This window comes from Myxine glutinosa, chromosome 5 (assembly GCF_964187855.1).
Source record: "Myxine glutinosa chromosome 5, kmMyxGlut1.1, whole genome shotgun sequence".
Taxonomy (NCBI): domain Eukaryota; kingdom Metazoa; phylum Chordata; class Myxini; order Myxiniformes; family Myxinidae; genus Myxine; species Myxine glutinosa.
Genome location: NC_136265.1, coordinates 172392878 through 172412715, shown reverse-complemented (window position 1 = coordinate 172412715; position 19838 = coordinate 172392878). Strand labels below are relative to the sequence as shown.

General features: G+C 42.4%; 1 protein-coding gene across 4 annotated transcripts in view; it reads left to right on the top strand.

Moving 5' to 3' along the window:
* The window catches only part of LOC137426724 (serine/threonine-protein phosphatase 4 regulatory subunit 3), a 72588-nt gene that overhangs the window by 17523 nt on the left and 35227 nt on the right, over positions 1-19838 (top strand). For all 4 annotated transcript variants that reach the window (XM_068115537.2, XM_068115538.2, XM_078779086.1 and 1 more), the window contains one exon: positions 4845-5264. In XM_068115537.2, the coding sequence (XP_067971638.1) occupies positions 4845-5264 (420 nt within the window). The remainder of the gene's footprint in view (positions 1-4844; positions 5265-19838) is intronic.

The following is a 19838-nucleotide window of genomic DNA, read 5'->3' as shown; positions in this document are numbered from 1 at the left end:
TTAGAATTACCATTTGGAATTACCATTTAGAATTACCATTTAGAATTACCATTTAGAATTACCTATTAGAATTACCATTTAGAATTACCATTTAGAATTACCATTTAGAATTACCCTTTAGAATTACAATTTAGAATTGCACTTTAGAATTATCATTTACAATTACCCTTTAGAATTACCATTTAGAATTACCATTTAGAATTACCATTTAGAATTACCCTTTAGTATTACCATTTAGAATTACCATTTCGAATTACCCTTTAGAATTACCCTTTACAATTATCATTTACAATTACCCTTTAGAATTACCATTTAGAATTACCATTTAGAATTACCATTTAGAATTACCATTTAGAATTACCATTTAGAATTACCCTTTAGAATTACCATTTAGAATTACCATTTAGAATTACCCTTTAGAATTACCCTTTAGAATTACCATTTAGAATTACCATTAGAATTACCCTTTAGAATTACCCTTTAGAATTACCATTTAGAATTACCATTTAGAATTACCATTTAGAATTACCATTTAGAAATGCCATTTAGAATTACAATTTAGAATTACCCTTTAGAATTACCATTTAGAATTACCATTTAGAATTACCCTTTAGAATTACCATTTAGAATTACCATTTAGAATTACCATTTAGAATTACCATTTAGAATTACCATTTAGAATTACCATTTAGAATTACCATTTGGAATTACCCTTTAGAATTACCATTTAGAATTACCATTTAGAATTACCCTTTAGTAACACCCTTTAGAATTACCCTTTAGAATTACCATTTAGAATTACCATTTAGAATTACCATTTAGAATTACCCTTTAGAATTACCATTTAGAATTACCATTTAGAATTACCATTTAGAATTACCTATTGGAATTACCTATTGGAATTACCATTTAGAATTACCATTTAGAATCACCTATTAGAATTACCATTTAGAATTACCATTTAGAATTACCCTTTAGAATTACCCTTTAGAATTACCCTTTAGAATTACCCTTTAGAATTACCATTTAGAATTACCCTTTAGAATTACCCTTTAGAATTACCATTTAGAATTACCATTTAGAATTACCCTTTAGAATTACCCTTTAGAATTACCATTTAGAATTACCATTTAGAATCACCTATTAGAATTACCATTTAGAATTACCATTTAGAATTACCCTTTAGAATTACCCTTTAGAATTACCTATTAGAATTACCCTTTAGAATTACCCTTTAGAATTGCCCATTACAACCCTTTAAAAATACCCTTGAGAATTATCCTTTAGAATTACCCGTTACAATTACGCTTTAGAACCCTTTAGAATTAACCATGTTGGGTTAGAAAGGTTCTTCCTCATTTTTGACATATGGACATAGCCAAAATTGAAGCAGCTTCACCACTTTAAAATTCTCTGTATTGAGCGGTGACCCCACGTACCCACCCCTGGAGCATGAACCGGAAGTAAAATCCAAAAAATCGTTGCATGTTCCATGCGCCCCCAATGTTGGATTGCACATACCAAGTTTAATTTTAAAATGTGCCTGTAATTGCATTCTTGGTGTTGGACCTTTTGACCCTGCCCCAAGGGACGAGGCCAAAAATGATACCGCTCTTGCACCTTCTGCCATGTGGTGATCACAACCACCAAGTTTGGTGAATTTCTGCACAACCTTTTAGGAGGAGATAGCGTAACGGACTGAAAGGCTGATCGCCCCGTTGTTTTTTCAAAAAGCCCTCGTTTCACATCCTCCATTTAAATTTTTTTATAAAGATATCAAGATTGAAGATTTTTTTTTCAACTCAAAATTTGATATTTGCTTTAGGTGGAAAGCATCCTCCCAATTTTCCATCCCCCAACCACTTCCGATCCTTCCATCGGATGGAGCGTCCTCCCATCCTTGTCCGTCCCCCAAACACACGTCCCCTAACCATCTCCTTCCCCATATCCCACCCACTCCTCGTCCCATTTCTCCCCCCTCCCCTCAAACCCCTGCACATGACTCAACGTTTCTGCAATGTTGTGAGAAATTGCTATCTGGTTTGAAACATCGTAGTGACATCTTAATGCATTGCCGGAACTGTAAGTGTTTACTGGGTAGCAGCCAACAATCCTCATGAGCACAACCAAAGCATTCACACAAAGTATCTTGAGGAGATGTGCATTATATCGCATCTTGGTACACAGAAATCGATTGTTAATAACGTTTTTTTATTAACTAGTACTTCAGCAGGGTGTTATAATAATAGAGCATGTCTTTCGGATATACAGTCACATGAAAAAGTAAGTACACCCCATATAAAGTTTTGACTTTTTCAACATATTTCAACATACAGCTCTTTGATCTTCATTTCAACAATATTGAGAGATAAAGGTGATATAATATAACAAATATCATGAAACATTTACATTTTGTAGTCCATTGTATAATTTAAATAAACATAAATGCAAATTTCGCAGATGGAAAAAGTAAGTACACCCTTGGCTTTAATAGGTGGTATTGCCCCCTTTGGCAGAAACAACCTCAAGTAGGCGTTTCTTATAACTGTCTACCAGTCTCTGACATCGACTGGGAGAAATTTTTGCCCACTCCTCCATGCAGAATTCTTTCAGCTGTGCGATGTTTGAGGGGTTTCTTGCATGCACAGCTCGTTTCAAATCCCCCCACAACATCTCGATGGGATTTAGATCCGGGCTTTGACTTGGCCATTCCAGAACCCTCCATTTCTTTCTTTTCAGCCATTCCTTGGTGGATTTACTGGTATGTTTAGAGTCATTGTCATGTTGCAAGGTCCACCTTCGGTTGAGCTTCAACTTTCCGACAGATGGCCTCACATTATCCTCAAGCATCCTCTGGTACAATGAAGAATTCATAGTGGATTCTATGATGGTGAGCTGCCCAGGCCCTGATGCAGCAAAGCTGCCCCAAACCATAATATTTCCACCACCATGCTTTACAGTTGGTATCAGGTTCTTGTGGTCAAATGCTGTCTTTGGTTTTCGCCAAACATGTCTTCTGGTACTGTGGCCAAATAGCTCTAGCTTTGACTCATCTGTCCAGAGCACATTGTTCCAGAAGTGCTGGTCTTTGCCTAGGTGTTCATTGGCAAACTTTAGTCTTGCCCTGATGTTCTTTCTGGGCAGCAAAGGTTTCCTCCTGGCACACCTCCCATGTTGATCAAATTTGTGCAGCCTCTTTCTGATGGTAGACTCATGCACTTTGACATCAACAGTGGCAAGAGCTACCTGTAGGCCCCGTGATGACATTCTGGGGTTCTTAGAGACTTTTTTCAGCATCTTGCGGTCTGCTCTCGGGCTGAACCTGCTGGGCGGCCTGGCCTGAACAAGTTGGCAGTTGTTTGGAATCTTCTCCACTTGTAGATGATCTTCCGAACAGTCGACTGATTGATTTCAAATTTTTTGGAGATCTTTTTAAATCCCTTCCCAGACTTGTAGGCATCTATAACCTTCTTTCTGAAGGCCTCAGAGAGCTCTTTTGATCTCGGCATGGTGACGCCGCACACTTCAACAACAAAGAGCAAACCAAACTAAATGTCTGAGGTTTAAATAAGACAGGCTCATCCAAGATCCTCTCTAACGATGTTCTCATCATTTGCACCTGAGCTGGTGCATCTGATTCAAATTTTACGTATTTGAAGTAGTGTTAAATGTAGGGGTGTACTTACTTTTTCCACATGCAAAATTTGCATTTATGTTTATTTAAATTATACAATGGACTACAAAATGTGAATGTTTCATGATATTTGTTATGTTATATCACCTTTATCTATCAATATTGTTGAAACTAGGGCATTGCCCGTACGTGGGTGCCCGTTCCGTGGCCAAAAAAAAAAAAAAACGCTACCCGTACGCTCTACCCCGCCCGTACGCCCGTAAACAAAAAAAGCAACGCTCTTCGCTTCCGCCCTTCGCTCTGACTGAATTGGGAGAAATAATGCGCATAAGAAATCGAATTACGTACCGTAATGGCGGTCAGCTCGTAACGCGCTCAGCTCCGCTCGTCTCACATCGGCCACGCCTACGCAACAGAGCGTTCTGTGATTGGCTGCCGGAAGATAAGTCGTCACTGTCCGGAAGTTCGCAAATCGCAGTTAGGATGAATCGTTTTAATTTAATCGCAGTTTGAAAAGAGGGGAAAAAAGAAAAGCCTTGCCTTGCTGCAAACAGCTGCTGCAAACAACAACAACATGGAAGGCTGCACTGTCCGGAAGTTGGCATATCGCAGTTACGATTATTTTAGTGTTAATGGCCAATTATTCAATTAGCGCCAACGTATTTTGGCTGTTTGCAATTTAATCGCAAGGAAAAGTAGAAAGAGAAGAGGGAAAAAAAGAAAAGCCTTGCATTAACGCATTAACGCTTGCATTGCATTAACGGTTCGGCACACGTGATAGCTCGCTGCTCTCTGATTGGTTGAAGCGTTTTTTGGACATATCTCGGTAGGTACTTGTCCGATTAATTACAAACCTTGAAAAGGCACATCCTCGGGTCCCCAGCAATATACCTGGCAAGTTTCAAGTATATCGGACCCGTGGTTGTCGAGAAACAGCGGTCACAGACAAACACACAGACACACAGACACACAGACAGACACACAGAGATTGCTGGAATTATAGATAGATGAAGATCAAATAGCTGTATGTTGAAATATGTTGAAAAAGTCAAAACTTTACATGGGGTGTACTTACTTTTTCACGTGACTGTATATATAGGAGATCTTTTCAAAATTCTTTTAATTCTTGGAATAACTTGCTTTGACATTTGTCAGGCTTGTCCTGTTATGCTGATGGTACCATATTGCAGCTGTTTCTTTTTTTCTGCAGAGACAAGGCTATGTGAAAAAGCTTCTGGAACTGTTCGTGCTCTGTGAAGATCTTGAGAACACTGAGGGACTCCACCACCTGCACGAGATAGTTCGCGGTCTCTTCTTGCTCAACAAGACACCCCTCTTTGAGGTTATGTTCTCGGAAGACTACATCATGGACGTCGTCGGTTGCCTCGAGTATGACCCAACGCTTTCGCACCCACGTAGACACCGGGAGTTCCTCACCAAAATTGCCAAGTTCAAGGAGGTCATTCCCATCCGTGACCCCGAGCTGCGTCAGAAGATCCACCAGACTTACCGAGTTCAGTACATTCAGGACGTTGTGCTTCCTACGCCGTCTATCTTCGAGGAGAACATGCTGTCCACACTCAGCTCATTCATTTTCTTCAACAAGGTGGAGATTGTTGGCATGCTGCAGGTAATTCCATGGCCTTGTTTTTATTTGCATGGTGTGGTTCCTGGAGCTGCCAAAACGTATACCTCTCAAAATACAAGGGTGCTTCACATTTGGCCTTGACCTTTTATTGGTAACTATGCTTGTATGTATAATTACAGTAAACTACCTTCACTTTCTTTCTTTCTTTATTTTCTTTTTACATGATCTAAGGCTTGTAGTGTAACTACCACACACACATCCACACACATGTGGACATACAGACAAATACATGAGACATGATACAGGCCTGTTAGACGAGACAAACACAGGCTCTGAGTTTGGGGAAGTGCCACCATTTCCCAGGGCACTCTGGGTATCAGCGACGTCACAACAATGGCGCCATCTTTCTCACCGCACTCAGCAGGGCATTTCCAAAGGAGGAATTTCTTCCTCCCCCTGGATGCCAACCTATGAGGATTCAATTGTCCTTGCTCTTATCCTTTTAAATGCTGACCATCAAACATTTGCTCTGAAAAGCAAGATCCTTAATTTGCTGTATGTATATATTATTGAGCCTCATGGATAGTGTGGCAGCACATGGTTCATTCTGTACACATTCACGTGCATCTTTATATGACCTTTGTTTTTTTGGGTTTTTTTTATGCTTCCGGTGACTTTGTCGGTATTATGTTTTTGGGTTGGCCGTCTGTCCGTCCGACCGTCCGTACGGGCTAAACCTCGTTTTTCTCAGCAACCATATGTCCAATTGAGACGAAGCTTTCAGGGTAGGAGTGACACCCATGCAGAATGTTTTTATGATAATTGTGACATATGTCACGTGGTATGGCAGCCATCTTGGATTAAAAGCAAGTATTTCTCAGAAATATTAAAAAAGTATTTCTCGGAAACCGCTGAATGGAAAAATTTGAAACTTGGCACATTGTCAAGTACTCTGGGGAACAAAAGCATGATAATGATGACATAATAGGTCAAGTGGTATGAATGATCGTTTTTAAGGCCATTTCCCCCGCTAGAGCGGGGGTTAGCCTTGCGGGCCCCATGACAATCATGGTTCCCTGTTTGAGGCAATGTTTTTATGGCCGGATGCCCTTCCTGACGCCAACCCTTAGTCGCCTCTTACGATGCGCAGGGATACGGTGTACCTATTCTAAGCCGGGGTACACACCGGGATCATTCATCCCAGCAAGCTGGTACTCAATTTGCCGACCACGGAAGGATGACAGGCTGAGTCAACCCCCCTGGCGTTAATTCAGCGATCGACCGGGATTCGAACCCAGGATCCTAGGATCCCAAGCCGGCACCCTAACCGCTAAGCCAACACCAGGCATTTAAGTGGTATACGAGCCAAAAATGTTTTAATTGAATTCCTTATCCTAAAAATCTGAAATTGCATGCACATGATCTATAACCCATTTGTATTGAAATATTAAATTTATGACATCATAGGTCACATGGATTGGCAGCCATATTGGATTGAAGGAAAATATTAAATAATTATATCTCTGAAACAGCTCACCCTATCAATGCAAAATCTTACAAATATCATCTAACAGCACTGTTGCATATAGTTTGAAAATGATGATGTCATAGGTCACGTGGTTTGGCAGCCATCTTGGATAGAAAAACGATAACCTCATCCGATCAACACTAAACTTCACAAACGTGATCCCCTACCCATACATATGCAGAGTGATGGCATCTACCCATTGTGGGACTATGCGGAGGCATATTGGGGACACAGTCGCATTGTTCTAGTTTTTTTTTGTTGTTTTTTGTATTCAGAATCGAGGCTCATGTAAGAGCTAACACATTGAACATGAAAACATGCACAGACACAAAAAACATACAATGAAGGGAACGGGAGACAAGAGGGGGAGAGAGAGGGAAGCATACAAGCACAACAACAGTAGAGAACAGGGACGTCAGTAGATCTGTGGAAGGGGTGGGCTGGTGGAGGAGGGAGGGGTACACGGTATAAAGCAAATTAACACGACTAGGAATTTCAGGAAAGAAGTTGGGGATTTAAAGAGGTGGATTTGGGGTATTTTAACCAGGGTAGAAAAGATCAAGCTTGTGGATGGGGGAAGATAAGAGATGGCAGGGAGCAGGGACATTGGGAGATCTGTGGTAGGGAGAGGGCTTGGGGGTGGACGCATGGGGGGTGGGGGTGTGGGGGAGTGAGAGGTATAAAACACATGGACACTGCTAAGCCTTCCAGGAAAGAAGTCAGTATTTCAAAAAAGTGGATCTAGGGTGAATTAGCAGGGTAGAAAATCAAGGTTTTGGATGGGGGAAGATAAGAGATGGTGGTGAACAGCTGTTTTAAAAACCTGGAAGGAGGAGTGGGATTGAAGAGAGTGAGGGAGTTTGTTCCAGAGGCAAGAGAAAAGAGGAATGAAAGAGTGAAGGTGAGCAGAGAGTCTTGATTTTGGCAGTTTCACCAGAAGAGGATTGCTGGCAGATCTTGTACGACCTGTAGGAATATTTGGGGCACAGGGCACAGACAGAGCTGGGGAAGCTAGGCCGGAGAGGAGTCGGTAGAAGACAGAAAGACCACCAACCTGCCTGTGGTGAGTGAGTGAAAGGCCCTCAGAGTTAGCTTCATCACGGGAGATTCCAATGATTCTGAAAGCTTTGGTTTCAACAGCGGGAAGCCGAGCTAGGTGTGAGGCAGGTGCACCAGCCCAGAGGGGAGAACAGTATTCCATTGAGCTGCGGATGAACTATGTGGTGAGGAACTCAGAAGTGCCCAGAAAGGACTTTGCACGATGGAGGATGCCCAGTCGGCGACTGGTTTTGGAGGCCAGCCTGGAAATGTGGTTTTCCCAGGAAAGATCATGGCAGATAGTGAGACCCAAAAGTTTGAGTGACAGAACTTCTTCAAGAGGATTGTTCAGAAAGTGGATGGGAGGGTTGTCCAGTCGGTCTTTTCGGAGAGACAAAGTGAGAGTGTGAGATTTGTCAGGATTGAAAGACACTAGGGCATGCCCGTACTATATATATAGGACGTGCCCGTAAGTGCGTGATGTTACCGTACAATGAATGTATCGTCCCGACGCCGCAGCTCGGATGGCGCTGCAGTTAATCGGGCCCCCAAATTCCTCATCGACGATAACTAAACAATATATTATATGAATCGCACCGTACATACCTCCTTCTAGATCTTGTTCTTGTCTTGATATACTCACTCAGGCTCACTCTATCACGACTGAGTCCTCCCAGCTCCTCCAAATGGCGCCCGCTAGCCGCTACGTAAGTCCGGAAGTGACGTCCTCATTTGACTGTCCGGAAGGTCGCAAATCGCAGTTACGATGAATCGCAAATTAGTTTTAATTAGTTTTAAAACATAGTTTAACGGCAACATAGTTTGCCGACGGGAAATAAATGAATACGCTCTCAAATGTGCCATCCGAGGCAGAGTCTGTTCGCCACGTTCGGCACACGTGATAGCTCGCTGCTCTCTGATTGGTTGAATCGTTTTTTGGACATAGCTCGGTAACTACTTCTGCGATTAATTTAAAACCTTGAAAAGGCACATCCGCGGGTCCCCAGCAATATACCTGGCAAGTTTCAAGTATATCGGACCGGTAGTTGTCGAGAAACAGCGGCCACAGACAAACATACAAACAAACATACACACAGAGATTACTGGAATTATAGATAGATGTTCCACTTGTTTGACCAGTTTGTTAGGTTATCCAGGTCTGCAGAGAGTGAAGAGGCTGCTGCCTGCCAATCTGAGGGTTGAGATATGGAGCAGCAGAGAGTGCGAAATCCGAGAAAGAGAGTCATTGGAGACTAGAGTCAGAACTAGTTGGACTATAACTTGTTAGAGCAGAGAGTCATTAGCAAAGCGATAGAGAGGATTTTCCAGAGTCGAAGAGATCATTAATGAAGACCAGAAAAAGCACAGGGCCCAGAACACTGCCTAGAGGAACTCCAGCCTGTACAGGAAGGGGAGATGAGGGAATTCCATTCAGGGGCCACACATTGACTGCGACCAGAGGGGAAGTCTGCAAGCCATGCATGGAGGCTTCCATGGATGCCATGGGAGGAGAGTTTGGTGAGCAGGGCGAGGTGCCAGACTGTATCGAAGGCGCGTGATATGTCAAGGGAGACAGCTCTGATTTCCTGTTTGGTGTTGAGGACCTCCATCCATTGTTGAGACAGCAGAAGCAGCATGTCCAGAGTTGAGTGGCCTGCTCTGAATCCAAATTGATGATCCGAGATCAAGCTATTAGAGAAGAGGAAGGATTTGATGTCAGAAGCGATGATTGATTCCATGACCTTGCTGATTATTGGGAGCAGGCTGATTGGTCTGTAGTTGCAAGGATCTGTTTTTGCACCTTTTTGTGTAAAGCGGTAATGTTGGCCGATTGGACTTGTACAGTCAAATTGGCAATATTCTTGACACAACGGAATACCACTCTCTGTGAAGACTCGTTTCTTTCTGTGTTTTTGAGAGGCAACCATCTGTAAATATCGACAAGCTTTTTGTTTCCATTAACCAGAAATTTCATTATTATTGGCTGTTCCACTGCTTTGTAATCTCACTTGTTGTCAGGTTCACTATGTTAACAAATATAATTTCGTTCAAATTTTGGGAGATTAGCAAACCTGTACATTTTTGGAATCATCAGAGCATGGAGAATCCGAAAATCAATGTTGGCATTTGCACAGACACCTGCATGACCGCCATTTTGGATTTTCAAAATGGCCACCATAAAATACATATTTTGCGCTATCTCGGCTTCTAGTCAACCTGGAAACTTAATTAAATATGCTAATCCTATGTTTTCTGGGTCAAGGAATCCAATAAATGCCTCAAAATAGTGCTCAGGATTATAGAAAAGCAACAAACAAAGGTAATTGAAAACCATTGTCTTTATATTTGTGATATAACTATTACATAATACATGATATTGCAAGTCCTTTGAAGTTATAGGTATGGGTTTACAAAGCAAGAAAGCAGCCTTGTTAGTATCAGATTGAATTATAAGTCCTATACACAGGATCTACTAGGTCTATACCGTTCAGAAATATGCTTTTACAGATCTTCATCACTGTCCTGAGTGTCATTTTCGGCATTACAGTCCGCGTCATTTTCGCAGTCACTTGATCCCACCAATGGTTTTCTTGACCCAGAATACATAGGATTAGCATATTTAATTAAGATTCTCGGTTGACTCGAAGCCCAGATAGCGCAAATTATGTATTGTATGGCGGCCATTTTGAAAATCCAAAATGGCGGCCATGCAGGTGTCTACACAAATGCCAACATTAATTTTTGGATTCCTCATGCTCTGAATATTCCAAAAATGTATAGTTTTTCTAATCTCCAAAATTTTTGAACGAAAAAACATAGTGAACCTGACGATTGCCTCCATCTTAATTTTTAGCACTTGCATTGAAGCAGGAAATGCTTGATTTTATGGGTATTGCTTAACAATGCTAAAAAGCAAAGTCCCTCAAAATTATTATGGGAGTCTACATACTCGTACGACGTACATATCCTGATATAAACAAAAGTGTAGGTCAAGATAAACCTGTGATCTAGCTTGTGGGAGTACTTAGTAATCATCCATCAAATAGTATAATAATTACCTTGTGATTTTCATGGTTGCTCCCATATTCAAAACTACCCACGTTTTTTTCTGCACTTTGCAGCAGAACAGAGCATAATTGATCACGCTGAATATGGAGGGCAAGTCTGAATGACGACGTCATTGCATGACGCAGAACACAAAATTGGCCAATTACATCCTCTGTATTGAGTGGACATTGCCACAGCATGAGAGAGCTGCTATTATCAGAGAGCACCAAAAGATGTCTGGCCAAAGTACCTCAACTAGGCCTCCGATCGACATGGATAAGACACAGAGTACTCGGCATGCATAAAGCACAGAGTACATGTGATGAAAAGTATGTGAGAAACGTTATGGACACCATTCAGACATGTTCTGGACACCTTGGGGCATTCCAGCCTTGACAGGGAGCGGAGATGAAGGGATTCTGTTGAGAGCCACATGTTGGCGATGAGAGTGTTGGAAGTCTGTAAGCCATGTGTGGAGTTGGCCTTGCATGCCATAGGCAGAGAGTTTGGAGAGCAAGGCGGTGTGCAAGACTGTATCGAAAGCTTGCGATATGTTCAGAGAGACGTTAACAAACATTCAAAACCTATTTTAATGCATATTCTCACTATATTCACGATCCACATTGCTGGAAAAGTCAGATATAAATAAAGATTGGTTTGTCCCAGCAAGTTTAACACAGACACATGGCCTTGCGTTAAAAAGTCATCGTTTATACAGATGAAATTGCCAAAATTAATTATCCAAAACATCAAAAGAAACAATTTTATTATCACCTACACAAATCATTACCTCCGCCACCTCAGGTGGACGGAGGTTATATTTTCACCCCTGTCTGTCTTTGTCTTTTTGTTTGTCTGTAAACAGGACATCTCAAAAAGTTGTGGACAGATTCAGACGAAACCTGGTGGGCAGGTTGGGTGTGTGACAAGGACGAATTGATTTAATTTTGGTGAAAATCCGGATCCGGATCTGAGAACTTTTAAAGTGATTGTTCACCATTGAGCGATTGGGCCGAAAACGATATATAGCAGGTTATATCAAAACGTTATGGTTCTGACCAAATTAGGTGGATGAGTTGGGTAGGTGACAAGAAGAAGCTGATTCGATTTTGGTTCTAGTCCGGATGCAGATCTGGTCTATCATTGGCATACAAAATGTAAACTGTTCAGCCTGGTGGAGGTATGCGCTCTACTGAGTGCCGTTTACCTGTGTTTTTGTCTTGCCATGGCGGTGAAATATCCTGCGGAGGAAAGGGGGGTTGTTAATTTCGGCCGGGAGGTGCTTGCTTGGCCTCACCCCTTCTCAACCGTCAGGAGAAGTCTCGGAATTGATGTTTTTTTGGAAACTGAATTTATACTTAGCAGCAGTGTTTTGTCTGCAGAGCAAGGTATACCTTCTTCATCAGTTATTAAGGTCATGCAAAAAGACTTTTACTGCACTGTACCAGAAGAAGAACCACCTTTAGAGGCCATTTTTCCTCTCCTCCACGGCTGCAGAAACCCTCATCCACGCCTTCATCACTTCCCGTCTGGACTACTGCAATAGCCTCCTTTATGGTTCACCCTCAACAATCACCAATAAACTCCAATACATTCAGAACTCCGCTGCCCGTCTACTCACCCATTCCCGGACCCGTGACCACATCACCCCCGTCTTTTACAAGCTTCACTGGCTCCCCATCCCCCAGAGAATCCAGTACAAAATCCTCCTCTTGACCTACAAAGCCCTCCATAACCTGGCCCCATCCTACCTGGCTGACCTCCTCTCCAGACACACCTCCCACCCACAACCTCCGCTCTGCTGGTACCAACCTCCTGACCCCCCCCCCCCCCCCCCCCCCATCCGGACCAAATTTAGATCCTGGAAGGACAGGGCCTTCTCCATCGCTGCTCCCACCCTCTGGAACTCACTACCTCACACCATTAGAGACTCCTCCTCACTCACCACATTCAAAACATCACTCACGACCCACCTGTTCAACACTGCATTCAACATTTAACCCACAGCATCTAACCCCTGACTATCTCCTCTCCTTCTCCCTCCTTTGTGCTTTGAATATTTCCCAATTGATTCTTCTTTTTTTGCAATTGTTTTTATGTTTTGCTATGCATTATGTTTTGCACTCTGTCAAAGCGTCTTTGGGCTCCCTGAAAAGCGCTATATAAAATAAATGCATTATCATTATTATTATTATTATTATTTTTCCCTGCAGAGCAGAGATGATAAACGCAGTACTGCACCGTACTGCGTTTATCATCTGATCGACAAAAGAACCCAGATAAGACATAAAATCGCTGTCTCTTGCAGGCTATTACTCGGTCGTTACCACCGATAAATCTAAATTCAAACAACGTCACAAAAAGAAAAGGTCCACCCTTAACATGAGAACTCAAATTGGCTGTGTACTTCACAAGGTTTAATGTAGGAACAGCCACAATAATCTGACAATCACTGTTTGTTTTCCATTTCGGTTTATAAATTCCAGAAATACCCTTGAACGTTTGTCTTTGACGACGGTAAGTAGTACTCTCCACCTTTAAACATTGCTTAGTAGCCCATTATAATGTAAACAATAGTTTGTTTCAATTTTGATCTTTTTCAATGAAACTTACTATTGCTGTAAACTGTAAAATAAAGAGTATTGTTGTTTTTTTTTTTTGTATACAGAATCGAGGTTCGTGTAAGAACTAACACATTGAACATGAAAACATGCACATACACATAAAACATGCAATGAAGGGAGTGGGAGACAAGAGGGGGAGGGAGAGGGAACCACACAAGCACAACAACAGAAGAGAACACGAATGTCGGTAGATCTATGGAAGGGGAAGGGCTGGGGGAGGAGGGAGAGGTACATGGTATAAAGCAAATGAACACTTCTAGGAATTTCAGGAAAGAAGTTGAGGATTTAAAGAGGCGGATTTGGGGCGTTTTAACTGGGGTAGAAAAGATCAAGGTTTTGGATGGGGGTTATTTAGCTCGAGTTATTTAGCTGCTTGCAGAATGCAAGCAAAGTCAAACTTCAACAAATATATGAAGCTTTCTCACAATCCACATCATGATATATATTTACATGTATTTATTTATATATATATATTTATTTATATATAAATAAATTATATATAAATTATATATAAATTTATATATAAATAAATAAATAATATTTATATTTATATATAAATATATATAGTGCACCTCAGAGTCTCGAGAGGGAATGCGGCAGAAAGATTTGTTATTTTGGATGTTCTAAAAAACCATGGTAAATCCACACCAATGCAATTGTAGAACAAAACAAGTATTTGTATTAAGAACTCTCACATACACAATAATAACACTCTTAAAGAAAGTACAATGAATATATCACTTGCATCAAACGAACAATACATATGATTGTACCATCATTCCCCCGAATGCTCTCAAAGCAATAAACTCACGATACGACAAACGTGAGTGGAATGAAACATTCCCCAAAGTCCATGCACGGATCCCCACGCTGGTTGAAGCGTGCAGAACGATGAGAACAGGCAGGTATCGGCACGGTGGCGAACGATGAGTTACGAGGTGAGAGGTCGATATGGGAATTGAGCCGATATGGAAAGCAACGGCGCTCCACAGAATGATGTCGATATGGGAATCCCAGTGACAAAACAAGAAGCACCAAGCAGACAGTCTCTTCGAGGACAAAATGGCATATAGACCTGTAATGGAGGCGCTGCCTCCCTCCAACAATAAATCACCCTTGGTGATAAAATCTGACGCAGGTTTAATTGCAATTGCAATATAGGACAATGTCGCAGGCAATCCCTTTCACGGGTAGCCTCAACTCATTCGCGACCAATATCAAAGTCCGCTCGCAGTCTCGATGCAATTCACGGCTGTATCTCTCTCATGGCCGTATCCTCTCTGCCAAGCTCCTCCTCCCCTCTTCCGGCCTCTTTGCCGCGTCTTCCTTTTTCTTTCACAAACACTTCTTTTTACCTTTTACTGAAGTCTTGTCTATTTCAAACAAAAATCTTAACAACAATATTACCTGAAACTACAAATCCTACAAGTACATAATAACAACAAAGGCGGAAGTGACGGATCTGTAACAATATATATATATATATATTATATATATATATATATATAGATATATATATATATATATATATATATAGTATATATATAGTATATATATATATATATAATATATATATATATATATATATATATATATATATATATATACATATATATATATATACATATATATATATATATACATATATATATATACATATATATATATATACATATATATATATACATATATATATATATATATATATACATATATATATATACATATATATATATATATATATATATATATATATATATATATATATATATATACATATATATATATATATATATATATATATATGTATGTATATATATATGTATATATACAGTGCATTCAGAAAGTATTCAGACCCCTTCACTTTTTTCACATTTTGTTATGTTGCAGCCTTATGCTGAAATCGTTTAAATTCATTTTTTCCCTCATCAATCGACACTCAGTACCCCATAATGACAAAGAGAAAACAGGATTTTAGAAAGTTTTGCAAATTTATTAAAAAGAAAAAACTGAAATATCACATTGACATAAGTATTCATACCCTTTGCTATGACACTTGAAATTTAGCTCAGGTGCCTCCCATTTCTCTTGATCATCTTTGAGATGTTTCTACACCTTGATTGGAGTCCACCTGTGGTAAATTCAATTGATTGGACATGATTTGGAAAGGCACACACCTGTCTATATAAGGTCTCACAGCTGACAATGCATATCAGAGCAAAAACCAAGCCATGAGGTCGAAGGAACTGCCTGCAGAGCTCAGAGACAGGATTGTGTCGAGGCACAAATCTGGGGAAGCCTACAAAAAAAATTCTGCTGCATTGAAGGTTCTCAAGAGCATAGTGGCCTCCATAATTCTTAAATGGAAGAAGTTTAGAACAACCAGGACTCTTCCTAGAGCTGGCCGCCCGGCCAAACTGAGCAATCGGGGGAGAAGGGCCTTGGTAAGAGAGGTTACCAAGAATGGGTGGAGCTACTCTCTCAACGGAGGAAGCCACACCCCCGGACAGACGTTTGACAGACAGACAGAATCACCTACGGAGAATATAATATAATATATATATATATATTGTTACGAATCGCCCGAAGCCCGTTCCCATTACAAAACCCGATGGTCACTGGCTGAGCTCCAGAGATCCTGTGTGGAGATGGGAGAAACTTCCAGAAGGAGAACCATCACTGCAACACTCCACCGATCTGGGCTTAATGGCAGAGTGGCTTAATGGCAACTAACTTTCATCGAATTCTATTCCCATTTTTTTGCAACCGAGTTTAAAACCATGTAAGTGACTGTGAAAAATGAAATGATATATCGAATTAAAGTTGAAATATAATTGTGAGAGAGATCAAGACACCGCGGGCCTCACAAAAGAGGCCTCCAAAGCTATGCGAGTAAACAAAACAACAACAACAAAAAAACACCTTTAGAGGCCATTTTTCCCCGCAAGCGGGGGTTGGCCTTTTTCGGGGACCATGGTTGTTGTTGTTTTTTGGTCCCCTTTTTGAAGCAATGTTTTACGGCCGGATGCCCTTCCTGCCGCCAACCCTTTTTGTCACCTTTTTACGACAAACAGGGAATTACCAGTGAACTGGTACTCAATTTGCCGACCTCGGAAGGACAGGCTGAGTCAACCCCCCTGGCGTTAATTCAGCGATCGACCGGGATTCGAACCCAGGATCCTAGGATCCTAAGCTGGCACCCTAGCCGGTAGCCCAACACCAGGGTATACGAGTAAGCAAAATGGTGGATATTTGTTTTTGAAGCCTCTTCCAGAATGGGTGGAGCTACTCTCTCAACGGAGGAAGCCACACCCCCGGACAGACGTTTGACAGACAGACAGACAGAATCACCTCCGGAGAATATAATATAATATATATATATATATTGTTACGAATCGCCCGAAGCCCATTCCCATTACAAAGGGGGGATTAAACCCCTTTTTTTCCCCTGGGTCTTCGGGTCCGCGAGACCGAATCGCCACTTCTGGGCAAAGGTGAAAAAGGGTATCGGGACAAATTTGCACGTACCTTTAACCCACGCTGCCACGAAAGCGGGGATCGAGCCTCGCACAAGCCACGCTTAATCGAGTACGCCCGAGCGGTATGCGTATCACGTGACTCGTGCTGTTACTTTTATTGGAACCCGATTCGAGTGGTTTTATTCGTACCATGCGAAGCCAATGGATGAAAGGGACAGGATGGTCATATCACAGGACGAACACAATTTATTTACACTATTATGTACAACTAGCCGAAACCCGTGGAACATCCACGGAAGGGAGGATGTGGTGTATGGATAGAGTGTACCATTATGGATGGCATAGGGGATTTGCTTGTCCGAGTAAGAGTTAGGAAGAAAGATGAGAATGAAGAGTGCGTATATGAACAACGTATTTATTGCAATCTACTTAAATGACAACGCTACGATATACTTTTGAAAAATGAATGGATTCGTAATAGGAATCGGCATAGCACCACTCTGGGATTGTCCACTCAGTGGACGGCTTGCTGTCGCCTTCGACTGTCCAATCAGCGGACGGCTTGCTTCGCCTTCGCCCAGCAGACGCCAATACGATGGCGTCGTAAGATGGCGTCGTATCGGCAGTTAATCGGATGCTTTTGGGCCCCAACGTCGGCTAATTCAGATTTTTTGAGTATGTCTGTACGTGATAAACAAAGAGCGCGGTTCGTAGATCGTAAATCCATTCGTGCCGTGGGCATCGGGTCACTGGGTGCGGCGTAAAAGGGATAACAAAGTCGAGTCCTTACGCTATTATTATATAGATGATAATGATGAAGGAAAGGGGGACACAGAGCAGAAGCTTAACCAGGTTAACTTGTTCCCAGACACCGGCCCAATCACTCACACGGGGAAATGGAAGAGCAGGTTCGCGCGCCAAACGCGCCTTGCTGCCGGTCGCTCCCGGACAGCTCGCTCGTGGTGTAGCCCTCTGGCGGTCACGGCACGTATGTAGGAGAAATGCAGGCAGGAGGAGATCGCGCGTTTGTGGCCCGGCACGGGTCGTCCTCTCGAGCGCGCGATTAATACGATGGCAGAGCGCAGGGTACAGGGCACGGGGCAAGTTCGTGTACAACAAGGCCATTACAACAGTCAATTCAAGCACTTTGACTTGTTCAGGGCTGGGCGACTTTCACTCCTCGTCTCTCGGTCTTGATCTCACCCGTTCTGCCGCCCACAAACTCTCACAGCTCTCTCCTCTCGTGCGTTCTCATGCGTTCCCGTGCGTTCTGACTCACGCGCGTTCTGCTGCTGTTCTGTTCTTGTTCTGCTTAATGGGCTCAGGGCAGGACCTTATATGGCACCTCCCCGATCTTACCCGAATGTTCCAAGCCCCGCCTACTGCCGCAGTGGTAAGCCACTCCCCTCGAGCCCTGATTGGCGGCTCGTTGCTTACCGGCCACACCCCCTGCAGCTCGTCCCTTCAGCCTTGCCAGACTTGCTGAAGGCCTACCACGTGGCATTTCAGCGCCAAACCAAAAGCACCCAAGCTCACTGGCCTACTCAACGCAAAACTAAACACAGGAAAGGACTACGCTTACATTTACTAAGAAATAACTGAACTATCGCGAGGCTTCATGTTGTGGTGCAACTAACTAAGAGGAGGAATTAACCTTTATTCCAAAACCACAACAATATATATATATATATATATACAGTGAAACCTTGACTTACGAGTGCACCAACTTACGAGTTTTCCGAGATACGAGCCGTCGCTCGGTCGATTTTTTGCTTTGTGATGCTAGCTGAGATCTGAGTTACGAGCGAGCGAGCTTACGCCACCCGCCACTTGGTGGCCCAGCGAGCGTTCAGTTCACGTGGTTATCTTGCCGTGCAAGCATCTCTACCGTATCGCTGTTGCTTTGTTTTCGCATTTTGTTTATTTTGGAAAATTTCTTCGTTTTAACCATGGGTCCTAAGAAATTGAGTGCCAAGGGCAGTGCCGAGAAGAAGAAAAGGATGATGTGCTTGGATATAAAACACGTAATCGTCGAAAAACATGAGTGAGGTGTGCGTGTTGTCGACTTGGCGAGGCAGTACGATCGTAGTACTTCTACGATATGTACGATTTTGAAGCAGAAGGAGTCGATAAAGGCTATAATGCCAGCCAAGGGCGTTAAGATTATTCAAAGCTCCGGACCTCTGTCCATGAAGAGATGGAGAAGTTGTTGTTTGTGTGGTTGACGGAGAAGCAGCTCGCAGGAGATACCGTGACCGAGAGCATCATCTGTGAGAAGGCACGAGACATTTACGGGGATTTGGTGCAGCAGACGGCGGGAACATCAACGGACGAGGCATCGGAAGAGTCATTCAAAGCCAGTCGGGGATGGTTTGATAATTTTAAGAAGAGGACCGGCATTCACTCCGTCGTCAGGCATGGTGAGGCAGCAAGCTCGGATGTGAAGGCAGCTGAAGATTTTATTATAACTTTTGCCGAACTGATAGAAGCCGAAGGATACATCCCCCAGCAAATCTTCAACTGTGACGAGACAGGGCTCTTCTGGAAAAAGATGCCGAGGAGGACGTATATAACGGCAGAGGAGAAGAGCATGCCAGGCCACAAACCCATGAAGGATAGGTTAACCCTTGCACTGTGCGCGAATGCGAGTGGTGACTGCAAGATTAAGCCGCTACTCGTATATCACTCTGAAAACCCCAGAGCCTTTAAGTCTCATAAGATACTTAAAGAAAAACTGCAGGTTATGTGGAGAGCAAACGCAAAGGCGTGGGTCACCAGGCAGTTCTTTGTGGAGTGGGTAAACCTGGTCTTTGGTCCTGCCATCAAGAAGTACCTTTTGGAAAATAACCTACCCCTGCAAGCCCTTCTCGTCCTTGACAATGCTCCCGCACACCCACCA